At 36.9% G+C, this 13,284-nt stretch overlaps 1 protein-coding gene across 3 annotated transcripts in view; it reads right to left on the reverse strand.

Annotated features, from left to right (window-relative positions):
• AHCTF1 (AT-hook containing transcription factor 1) overlaps nt 1-13,284 on the reverse strand; it is a 97,353-nt gene that overhangs the window by 30,026 nt on the left and 54,043 nt on the right. For all 3 annotated transcript variants that reach the window (XM_058533580.1, XM_058533578.1, XM_058533579.1), the window contains 3 exons: nt 13,089-13,145; nt 12,114-12,260; nt 11,345-11,532 (listed from right to left, as the gene is read on the reverse strand). In XM_058533580.1, coding sequence (XP_058389563.1) covers nt 11,345-11,532; nt 12,114-12,260; nt 13,089-13,145 — 392 coding nt within the window. The remainder of the gene's footprint in view (nt 1-11,344; nt 11,533-12,113; nt 12,261-13,088; nt 13,146-13,284) is intronic.

A 13,284-nucleotide genomic window follows, 5' to 3' on the forward strand; every position in this document is an offset into this window, starting at 1 on the left:
CAAAATCCATTCAAAGCAAAGTAAAAAGACAAAGATAAACCAAAGAGGAAAAAAAATCTCAAAGGGTTAATATCCCTAATATATAAAGAGCTCTAACAAAGCAGTAAGAATAATCTCAACAATGCACAGAAAAACAATAGGCAGGCCATAAAGAAGAAATAGCTCTTTATGAAAAGATGCATTCTCTTATTATGATAGTGAGCCCAAATACATTAATATTACCATTTTCACCTACCAGATGGATAAACATCCAACTAAAGGGCATAGCATAAAGTAATGGGGGTTAAATTGGTATAAAACTCATGAAGGACAATATGCCATATCTATCAAAATTACAACTGCAAATATCCTTTCATCTAGTAATTCCACTTCTAGGATTTTCTCTCATAAATTTGCACTTGTGCAAAAAACATGTGGTTACTCATAGCAGTGTTTAAAACAGCAAAAGATTGAAAACAACCTAAATGTTTATTAAGGGAGCCAGTTAAATAAATACTGGTACATCCACACAATGAACTACTGTGCAATAGTTAAAAACAAGGAAGCTTTCTATGTACTATTATGAAATGAACTCCAAACTAAATTAGTGAAAAAAGTACATAACAGAAAGATGTATAGTATGCTGTTTGTATTTTTAAAGCGGGGCCGGAGGGAGTGTTATGTGCATTTGCTTACGTATGTCCAGAACATCTTAGGAAGGATATACTAGAAATTATTAGCATAGACTGGGTACTGAGAGGAAGCTTAGGAGGCAGGGAATTCACTGCATCTTTTTATACCTTTTGTATGAATATCTTACTATTCAAAAAACAAAACAATTTTTGACCCTCCTCCTACAGCTCATGGATATATTTTTAAAAAGTTTTCCACTTTAAAGTAGGATATCATTCCCAGTTGAGCAGATATACTAGCAGGGGTAACATGAATTTATTTATGACTCAGCAAATACTAATGTGGTAACAGTAGAGTATAACGAAAGCAAAAGACAAATGATAAAGTTTTTCCCCAGTCAATTTCCCCCATAGCAAGAGTCAGTTTCCTCCACAGTTCCTGCCAATTTCAAGAAATAGCTGCTCCACTGTCAACACTTACATAAATTTTAAAATAAGTCCCCAAATTCCCACTATTCTCCTGCTTCCTATAGTAGAAAGTCGTGATGCTAGGAAGAGCAATAAGAAAATTATTTCAATTGATAAAAGGCTAGACTAGCATGTTGTCAGTAAAAGTCACTTCAATAGGAATATACAGGGGTTCTAGGCAATACAGCAGAGAAGACAGCCTGAAAAACATTCCTGTGACAAACTCTCTAAAAATGCTAGACTGAATATAAACAATCTTTTGAAATGTATCACGGATACCACAATAAAAAAAGAAACTCCAGACAGGTAAACAAGAGACTACTGATTTCCAGTGACCAGAATATAAGTAAAAAGATAACCATAAATAACAGAATGCTGGTACAGCTACATTAATAGTTACTCATGATGAAGAAGGTTACTCTATAATAATAAAAGGTTAAAGTCATAAAAGAAGAACAATTTTAAACTCTTATATACCTAATATTCAAAATACAAAAAGTTGGCAGTATTATGAGACATGGACACATCCATCATACAGTAGGCAAACGGCACATCTTTTTTAGTAACTTATTAAGCAGATTACAAAAAAAAAATCATTAACGATTAAAAGATTAAAATCACACAATGAGCAAACTTGATCTTTTAGACAAATATATTTGAGACCTCATGTAATAAATGAGGAATACACTGACTACTTACCAGCGAATAAAAGAAGTCAACTAAATTTTAAAGGACATTGATCACATTATGTGATCACAATGCAATTAAGTAAGAAACAATAAGGTAATTTTTTAAACCCTCATTTGTAAATGAAAACTCCTAAATAACTAATAGGAAGAGAAAAGAATCATAACGGGATTTTAAAAATACTCAGAAGAGAAAGATAATTAAAATTGTGGGATGATGCCAAAGCAATAGGCAGACCATTTAGATTTATATTTCTATATTAGTAATAAAGATAAAAGGCCAAAAATGAGAAATCACCCAGTTTGAGTTAAAAAGTACAGTGGAATAAACGCACAGAAAAGTGGAAAGAATCAAGACATAACGATTACACCTATACAAAAGGGTTTTCCAGCTCTATCGTACTTTTATGATACTAAGACTGAACACTCAATGTTAACAGCTGAAAGTCTAAAGCCTTTATTTACTTCTCACCTATCATTGTACTGCGCATCATGATTAATTTGTAAGTCACCTATTTGACAAGCCATATCTGTGATGGTACGTCCATAAACACAGCTCGTACAATTGATAAGCTACCAGCAGAAAGGTTTCAGAGAAGGAGAAAGATGATCTTAATAAAGAAGAGGTTACAGAGGCTAGAGTTAGAAGTGAGGTTGGAAGGTATAATAAACGATGATAATGATGGTTGACTTTTAAAAAAATCATCAATCATTATCACCATTTACTAATGATTTACTACTTGCCAGCAACCATAAGAGTGCTTGAACCATTTAACCCTAAAATTTTGCAAGGTGGGCATTATTAACTCCATTTTACCAACGAGGAAACTCAGGCTCAAAGACGATAACTAAACTGCTTTTGATTGTATTTTAGAACATGGCAAAGTTTAGGTTTATATTCAAATCTATTTCAGTCCAAAGACTGTGCGCTCTTAACATCTTTGCTACAAGCAGTGGCTATTCCAATATCATCACTGATATAAATGAAAGAACGACTCAAAAACCAAGCAACACCTCACTTATCTGGCATAAGATGAGTTCAGAGAGGGGGTTAGTGTTCTGATAGTTGAAATAGCAAAACTTTTTGAGCCATTTTAACTACCATTATGTAATCACAGCACCTGGGTGTTGGAAAGACCACTGTGTAGCCTGACCTCTCACACTTTTAGTTCCAACTTCCCAAGCTCAGCCTTTTCCAATGGGTCAAGGCCACTGTGGTTTATCACTCTGCTCGATTAGGGATGCAAGTATTTGGGGAAATTAGGTCATCATGTACTGAACATAAGACGTACCCTAGAACCTTACTCTCTTAAATAAGTCCCTGTAAATCAACTTGTTTTCTTGTCATTGACTTCTTTCTGATAAAAGCGGAGTGTAAAATATGCAGCCTCGTGACCTTCTAGGCAACAAAACACGGCTGCCTTTCTGCAAAATTATCAGTTCAAAGACTAAAACAGCTTTCTCCCACGTTGTTTTCTTACTTGCAATAAAAACCATCACCTTGAATATTACTCAGCCATAAAAAAGAATGAAATATTGCCATTTATGACAATACGGATGGACCTTGAGGGTATTATGCTAAGTGAAATAAGTCAGAGAAAGGCAAATACTACATGATCTTATTTATATGTGGAATCTAAAAATCAAAAACAAAAAAACCAATACCATAGATACAGAGAACAGACTGGTGGTTGCCAGGGGCAGGGGGTGGGGGGAAAGGTGAAATGGGTGAAGGGAATCAAAAGGTACAACCTTACAGTTACAAAAGAAATAAGTCATGGGATGTAATGTACAGCATGGTAACTACAGTTAATAATACTGTATGGCATATTTGAAAGTTGCTAGGAGAATAAATCTTAAAAGTTCTCATCACAAGGGCTGGCCCAGGGCGCAGTGGTTAAGTTCGTGCGCTCTGCTCTGGTGGTCTGGGGTCCACGGGTTCGGATCCTGGGCGTGGACCTACACATTGCTCATCAAGCCATGCGGCAGCGGCTTCCCGTATATAAAGGAGAGAAAGATTGGCATAGGTGTTAGCTTAGCAACAATCTTCTTCAGGCAAAAAGAGGAGGATTGGCAACAGATGTTAGCTCTGGGCCAATCTTCCCTACCAAAAAAAAAAAAAAGTTCTCATGACAAGAAAAAAAAAATTCTGTTAACTATGTATGGTGACAAATGTTAACTAGACTGACTGTGGTGATCATTTTGCAATATATACAAATATTGAATCATGTTGTACACTTGAAACTCATATAATGTTGTATGTCAATTATACCCCAATTAAAAAACAAAAAACCCACATCACCTTCACTTGTCTTAACTGTGTCCTCTGACTCTTTAAAAACATCCAAGTCTCTACTTATAGGACCAGTAATTATTTTAAACATTTATTGAATCTGAACACACGCTATCTCACAAATGGCATTCTGAATGGCCCTTGGTTCTTATCTCTGCACTCACTGTATAGGACACTTAATGGTGTTAGTTTTCTGGGGACTGGATAATTGAAGCTTTACTGTACTTAAGAGAAATAAGGTATAAAATTACATTATATAACTTCTGTATTAGTGTAAACATTATTTCATAATGTTTGCTATGGCTAAGAGAGAGGAAATGAGAATACAGCAAATCAGAGAAACACGCTATGGATGAATCAAAGGACAATGGAATCAAAAAGAGAAAAAAATCAGCAAGCTTTCAAAGGTGTTGTTTTCAATGTTCCAACTCTGCTCTTCTGCTGTGGCATTAGTGACCAACTACCACCTCTTTAAAGGCACAAAGAGTGAGCTTCTACGCAACCGAAAAAAAATTACAGGCTGCTTGCCTGCCCAGTACTAGGACTCTTAACCCATTCATTAAACATTTATCACCTGTAGCTTCTTTAAATTTCTTTTTGTTCTTATATTCATTCTAGATTTATTCAGCTAACCAAACACTTTTGCTAACCAAATTATTTCAACAAGTACTTTCTAATTCATTACTTTTGAGGACATTGTAAGATTCTACATGTCTAACCGACCTATTATTAAACTGCAGAACTTTCCTTCTGTCTGAAACCTGGAAATTCAAGTCTCTCCCCTCAGAAATACAGTCTGCTTAACCAAAGAGAAACTTAACTTTCAGAGTGTTGACAGTGAAGTGCTGTTTGGTTCATAAATCACAATTTGGGGTGACTAAAGTCACCAATTTCTAAAAACATAAAAATGACCAATAGAAGAGTGACGTCAGCATCATGGCGGAGTGAGCTTTCCCGTGAATTCTTCCCCCACAAGATACATCAAAAGCAACAGCCACAGACCAACAACGGAATCCCAGACAGTGAAAAGCTAGAGCGGAGGGATCCACACTGCTGCACATCTGAGAGCAGAACGTGCTGGGCCCCCGGAGGAAGTGGGGAGAGGTAAGGAGAACTCCGCTCCCTCCCCATCAGATCAGCGATCCCGGTCCACACGGCTCCCAGAGAGGGGGGAGGGGCGGCCCTCGGCGGGAAACTGTAGCTCTTCGGGCTCTCTCAGCCAGTGGGAAACTCCTGTACAGAGGACTCAGAGGAGCCACAGGAACTCCCATCAGGCTCTCAGCGGATTTCTCAACAGAAACTTTACAGGCTAGAAGAGACTGGAATGATATATTCAAAATACTAAAAGACAAAAACTTTCAGCCAAGAATACTCTATTCAGCAAAAATATCCTTCAAATATGATGGAGAAATAGTAACTCTCCCAGATAAACAAAAGCTAAGGGAGTTCATGGCCACGAGACCCCCACTACAAGAAATACTCAAGAAGGCCCTCAGGCCTGAAAACAAGAAGAGAAAGGGAACACAAAGCTTGGAGGAAGGAGAAAAGTAGGTAGACAAAATCAGAGAAATAGTAGATCTTTACTGGAATAGGTTAGCAACCACTTAAATACTAAACTCAAAGATCAAAGGAAGAAATTCACCAAAAATAAATTTAACCTCATCACTGTAAACACACAGCCACAACACAAGATAGAATAAGGTATAACAAGAGCAACTTAGAAGGGGAAGAGGAAAGTGACTGAATTGACTTAGTATAAGGAAATAGGAGGCTATCAGATAATGGACTATCTCATACACAAGATTTTTTGCCCAAACCTCAAGGTAACCACTAAACAAATAATCAAAGCAAAACCACATATGATAAACAAAGAGAAAACTAGAAGAATCATAAGACAGAACAACCAAACTGAATTGGCAGTCCAAAACAAATGGGACAAGAAACAAAGGAAATGCAAAAGAACCAGAAAATAAGTGACAAAACAGCATATTTCATATTTCAATAATTACCCTAAATGTAAATGGATTGAACTCTCCAATCAAAAGATACAGAGTGGCAGGATGGATTAAAAAGCAAGACCCAACAATATGCTGCCTTCAGGAAACACATCTCAGCACTAAAGACAAGCACAGGCTCAGAGTGAAAGGATGGAAGACAATACTCCAAGCTAATGGCAAACAAAAGAAAGCAGGTGTTGCCATACTCATATCAGACAAAGTAGACTTCAAGATAAAACAGGTTAAGAAAGACAAAGAAGGGAAATATATAATGATAAAAGGGACACTCCATCAAGAAGACATATCACTTATAAATATATATGCACCCAACATAGGAGCACCAATGTACATAAAACAACTATTAACAAACCTAAAAGGAGAAATCAACAACAACACAATAATAGTAGGGGATCTTAACACCCCACTTACAGCAATGGATAGATCATCCAGACAAAAAGTTAATAAAGAAATATTAGACTTAAATGAAAAACTGGACGAGATGGACCTAGTAGACATATACAGAGCCCTGCACCCAAAAACACCTGACTACACATTCTTCTCAAGCACGCATGGAACATTCTCTAGGATAGACCATATGTTGGGAAACAAAGCAAGCCTCAATAAATTTAAGAAGATTGAAATCATAACAAGCATCTTTTCAGACCATAAGGCTATGAAACTGGAAATGAACCAGGGAAAAAAAACTGGGAAAGTGACAAAAATGTGGAGATTAAACAACATGCTACTGAACAACCAGTGGATCATTGATGAAATTAAAGGAGAAATCAAAAACTATCTGGAAACAAACGAAAATGATAACATGCCATATCAAACCATATGGGATGCAGCAAAAGCGGTCCTGAGAGGGAAACTCATAGCGATACAAGCCCACCTTAACAAACAAGAAAAAGCCCTAATAGGCAACCTTAAATTACACCTAACAGAACCAGAAAAAGAAGAACAAACAAAGCCCAAAGCCAGCAGAAGGAGAGAAATAATAAAAATCAGAGCAGAAATAAATGATATTGAGACCAAAAAAACAGCAGAAAGGATTAATGAAACAAAGAGTTGGTTCTTCGAGAAGATAAACAAAATAGACAAACCCTTAGCCAGGCTTACTAAGAAAAAAAGAGAAAAGGCTCAAGTAAATAAAATTAGAAATGAAAGAGGAGAAATTACAACGGATACCATGGAAATACAGAGGATTATAAGAGAATACTATGAGAAATTATGTGCCAACAAATTGGACAATCTGGAAGAAATGGATAAATTCTTAGACTTATACAACCTCCCAAAATTGAACCAAGAAGAAATGGAGAATCTGAATAGATCAATCACAAGTAAAGAGATTGAAATAGTAATCAAAAACCTCCCAAAAAATGAAAGTCCAGGACCAGATGGCTTCTCCAGTGAATTTTACCAAAAATTCAAAGAAGATTTAATACCCATCCTCCTCAAACTATTCCAAAAAATAGAGGAAGATGGAACACTTCCTGAATCATTCTATGAGGCCAACATCACCCTGATACCAAAACCAGACAAAGACAATACAAAGAAAGAAAATTACAGGCCAATATCGCTGATGAACATTGATGCAAAAATCCTCAACGAAATATTGGCAAACCGAATACAACAATATATTAAAAAGATCATACACCATGATCAAGTGGGATTTATACCAGAGACGCAGGGATGGTTCAACATCCGCAAATCCATCAACGTGATACATCACATCAACAAAACAAAGAATAAAAACCACATGATCGTCTCAATAGACGCAGAGAAGGCATCTGACAAGATACAACATCCATTTATGATAAAAACTCTCAATAAAATGGGAATAGAAGGAAAGTACCTCAACATAATAAAGGCCATATATGACAAACCCACAGCTAACATCATACTCAACGGGGAAAGACTGAAAGCCATTCCTCTGAGAACAGGAACGAGGCAGGGCTGCGCACTCTCACCACTCCTGTTCAACATAGTACTGGAGGTTTTGGCCAGAGCAATTAGGCAAGAAAAAGGAATAAAAGGAATCCAAATAGGTAACGAAGAAGTGAAACTCTCACTATTTGCAGATGACATGATTGTATATATAGAAAACCCTAAAGAATCTGTTGGAAAACTGTTAGAAACAATCAACAACTACGGCAAAGTTGCAGGGTACAAAATCAATCTACAAAAATCAGTTGCATTTCTATATGCTAATAATGAACTAACAGAAAGAGAGCTCAAAAAGATAATACCATTTACAATTGCATCAAAAAGAATAAAATACCGGGGCCGGCCCGGTGGCGCAAGCGGTGCGCGCGCTCCGCTGCGGCGGCCCGGGGTTCGCTGGTTCGGATCCCGGGCGCGCACAGACGTACTGCTTGGTAAGCCATGCTGTGGCGGCGTCCCATATAAAGTGGAGGAAGATGGGCACCGATGTTAGCCCAGGGCCGTCTTCCTCAGCAAAAAAAAAAGAGGAGGATTGGCGGATGTTAGCTCAGGGCTGATCTCCTCACAAAAAAAAAAAAAAAAAAAGAATAAAATACCTAGGAATAAATCTTACCAAGGAGGTGAAGGACCTATACAATGAGAACTACAAGACATTACTGAGGGAAATCCACGATGACATAAAGAAATGGAAAGATATCCCATGCACGTGGATTGGAAGAATAAACATAGTTAAAATGTCTATATTACCTAAAGCAATCTACAGATTCAATGCAATCCCAATCAGAATCCCAATGACATTCTTCACAGAAATAGAAAAAAGAATACTAAAATTTATATGGGGCAACAAAAGACCCCGAATAGCTAAAGAAATCCTAAAGAAAAAGAACAAAGCAGGAGGCATCACAATTCCTGACTTCAAAACATACTACAAAGCAATAGTAATCAAAACAGCATGGTACTGGTACAAAAACAGACACACAGATCAATGGAACAGAATTGAAAGCCCAGAAATAAAACCACACATATACGGACAGCTAATTTTCGACAAAGGTGCTAAGAACATGCAATGGAGAAAGGAAAGTCTCTTCAATAAATGGTGTTGGGAAAACTGGACAGCCACATGCAAAAGAATGAAAGTGGACCATGTGCTATCGCCATTCACAAAAATTAACTCAAAATGGATCAAAGACCTGAAGGTGAGACCTGAAACTATAAAACTCATAGAAGAAAATATAGGCAACACACTATTTGACATTGGTTTTAAAGGAATCTTTTTGGATGACATGCCTACCCAGACTAGGGAAACTAAAGAAAAAATAAACAAGTGGGACTTTATCAGATTAAAGAGCTTTTATAAGACAAATGAAACCAGAATCAAGATGAACAGACAACCAACCAGCTGGGAGAGAATATTTGCAAAACATACATCTGACAAGGGGTTGATCTCCATAATGTATAAAGAACTCACACAACTGAACAACAAAAAAACAAACAACCCGATCAAAAAATGGGCAGAGGAAATGAACAGACACTTCTCCAAGGAAGATATACAGATGGCCAATAGGCACATGAAAAGATGCTCAACATCACTAATCATCAGGGAAATGCAAATCAAAAGAACACTAAGATACCACCTCACGCCCGTTAGAATGGCTATAATCACCAAGACAAAAAACAACAAATGTTGGAGAGGATGTGGAGAAACAGGAACCCTCACACACAGCTGGTGGGAATGCAAATTGGTGCAGCCTCTATGGAAAACGGTATGGAGATTCCTCAAAGAATTAAAAATAGACATGCCCTATGATCCAGCCATCCCACTACTGGGAATCTATCCAACGCACCTGAAATCAACAATCCAAAGAGGCTTATGCACCCCTATGTTCATTGCAGCATTATTCACCATAGCCAAGAAGTGGAGGCAACCTAAGTGTCCCTCGACTGACGATTGGATTAAGAAAATGTGGTATATATATACAATGGAATACTACTCAGCCATAAAAAAAGACAAAATCGTCCCATTTGCAACAACATGGATGGGCCTGGAGGGTATTATGTTAAGTGAAATAAGCCAGAAAGAGAAAGACAAACACTGTATGATCTCACTCATATGTGGAATATAAACCAACACATGGACAGAGAAAACTGGACTGTGGTTACCAGGGCAGTGGGGGTGGGGGGTGGGGGGTGGGCACAAGGGGTGAAGGGAGTCATATATGTGGTGATGGACAAACAAAAATGTACAACCCAAAATTTCACAATGTTAGAAACCATTAAAACATCAATAAAAAAAAAAAAAAAGGACCAACAGGATTGAAAAAAATCAATATGAGTTGTATATAATTTTATTTATTTATTTTTTCCCCCAAAGCCCCAGTAGATAGTTGTATGTCATAGCTGCACATCCCTCCAGTTGCTGTATGTGGGACGCGGCTATGAAGCGGTGCGTCGGTGCGCACCCGGGATCCGAAGCCGGCCCGCCAGCAGCGGAGCGCGCGCACTTAACCGCTAAGCCACGGGGCCGGCCCGATGAGTTTTATAAAATAAAGTTATAATCTAGTAAGAAATTTCAGCTCCAAGCAATTTCCCCAACTAATTTAGTTAACAAGAAAACCAATAACCAGACCACTATATTTCCAATCATGCCACTTATCTTGTCACAGTTACAATACATATGACGAATATGATAATTACAGCAATATAAGTATTGCTATAATATAAATGGCAAATATATCATACTGATCAGAGAACACTAACATACTGCAAAGGGAAGAAAATATATAAAGATATCACCTGCTCAAATCTGGTTAAAGTATTTATTAAGATACGGAACCCGACGCTTTCTTATTTGGACAATGCTTTAAGATTTTCTATGAGGACGCAATGACAAAAATCAAATGCAAAGAATTGCAATACCCAAGCAACCAATATTAACAAAAATATCAGAGTACCATGACTGGAATACACTCTCAAGGAATATAATTTATAAACTCAACATGACTTCATTCTTCCTCTACATTTCTGGCTCCTTTCCAGCATACTCAAACCTCAACTGTCCATGCAGGAGACTATCAACATTGTCCATTAGCAACAGATATAATTTTAAACCTCAGTTTGGTTCCCCCTTCATGCAAAGTACTTCTTATTCATTTTATTCTAGATAAAAGGTGTTTTACATTTTTCCTAATGTTGAAAGATGAAGAATCATAAGGATATTATGTATTGCAACCAAAGCAAAACATCATATATTGCTACTTTTTCATCAATTCTGTTTTATTAACATATATGATCAAGAGGCTGACTGATCCAGAGGCTGACTCTAGTACTTTCAAGATATGTACTTACCTATTAAAAAGCAAAACAGTGAGGTGAAGGATAATATCACTACCACTGGACACTGTTGGCTTCATTGTTTGAATGTATCTGAGGGCTTGTCGGTGCTCACCCTGACTCACGAAGGCCTGAATAATCTTTGAATGTTGCCATGACACAGGTTTTGCAGTAGCTGGGTGAAACAGAAGATCCAAACCACTCTGCAAAAATGACATGAAAATTGGTAAACACAAATATGATGCTTTGCATTTAGACAAAGTAGCTAACCTTTAAAAAGACAGGCAACACTTAAGTCACAAAAATCAAGATAAAACCAGTTTAAATATAAGCAGAAAAGAGCTACTTTAATCCATGGTATATTTTCTTTTAAATAAAAGACTTATCAAAAGTCTCATACTTTTGAGACCTCGTTAAGCTATTATATAACATCTTTCCATTACCAGTGTCATACATCAATGCCAAATTCTGCCTTCTACGATCCCCCAACACACCAAACATATCTCTAACATAACAACCACCATATTTGCACTATTAGGAATTGTTTACTTGTTTGTTTCCTTCTTTAGATAGCAAAGAACCCAGGGTTTGAACTGTTTTATCTTTGTATTCTTAATGCCTAAGATAGTGCTTGGTGAAGGTATTAATTAAACTGAGTCCTTAAATTACCTCTAGAAGTAGACTATATCATATCTTTAATATCAAATTTAATCCAGTTATGTATTTTTTCTAAAATTCTAATAGTTTATAAAAGCTTACACCCTAAGTGAACTAGCCCACTTACCTCATAGTCATTATGATCTATCAGCCAAAACCCTTGAATAAGTTTAACCTGACCCCAAGAAATGGCAAAAGCAGTTGGAAATGATTCAATGGAAGTATCCGTTTTGTTTGGAAAAGAATACATAATATCAAGTAGCAAATAAATGGTCTTTAAAAAAGAAGATTAAGGACAATAAACAAAAAGAAAAACTCCTACGTATATACATATTTGCAATAGGTAGCAATAGAATGTAGCAAAACAGAGGCCTGCGAGACTCCTTCAGTTCAGAAAGCCATTACGAACATCCAGCTACGGCAGTACAGCTTTATCAAGTGTGGGTACAGTGAGTACCACAACCAATTTCATTCATTCTCAAGAGTAAGTACCACCACAAAGGAGAGGGACTAAAGCAAAAATTCTTCATGAAGTCAGTAGCTTAACAAATTGAAGAAACAAAGCTATAGACAAAATTCCATTTATCCACCAAAACCTGGCAGCTTAGGCAAATACATCATGTTATCTTAAAAGTTATAAATAGAACTATGCATTTTTAGACTAAGAAACCGATATTAGTACAAAAATCTTATTTCAAAGACCACAGGGCTCAAACACAATGCCTAAGTTAATATTAAGCTAACTTATAAGGTATTCATATTCACTCAGCACATAAGTTAACCTCAATGAGAATGATCACTTGCCAGCAATGTTTTAGAGCAGCTGTTCTTAACTTTGGGAGTGTCTTGGACACATTTAAGAATCTGATGAAAGCCATGGACCTTATCCCTAGAAAAATAAACATCAAACAAAATTTTGCATAGTTTCAGGTTAAGCACAGACCATCTGAATCCAACCAACAGATCCTGGGTTAAGAACCTTTCCTTTTAGAAAAATTAAAATGTGAAACAGAGATTGGATTAGATGTGTAAGGTTCCTACTACTATGAAATTTTACTATTTTGGCAATATATGAATTATTTCATAAAATTTTAAAGGATACAACAGAATGTTTGCTTGCTTCAGTAACGTCGTCTAGTAGGTATATGTCTAGTAGTGCCTATAAAAGGGATAAAAAATTCAGGGCATTTTATATAGTCATTCGTCCATGCTCCTTGTTTTTCCCAAGCCTATGCCAGGTGTGAAAAACACAGCTAAGCATGTCTCCCCCCCAACTTCGTAGACCCTTTAAGTGCATC

Source organism: Diceros bicornis, chromosome 38 (genome assembly GCF_020826845.1).
Source record: "Diceros bicornis minor isolate mBicDic1 chromosome 38, mDicBic1.mat.cur, whole genome shotgun sequence".
Taxonomy (NCBI): Eukaryota; Metazoa; Chordata; class Mammalia; order Perissodactyla; family Rhinocerotidae; genus Diceros; species Diceros bicornis.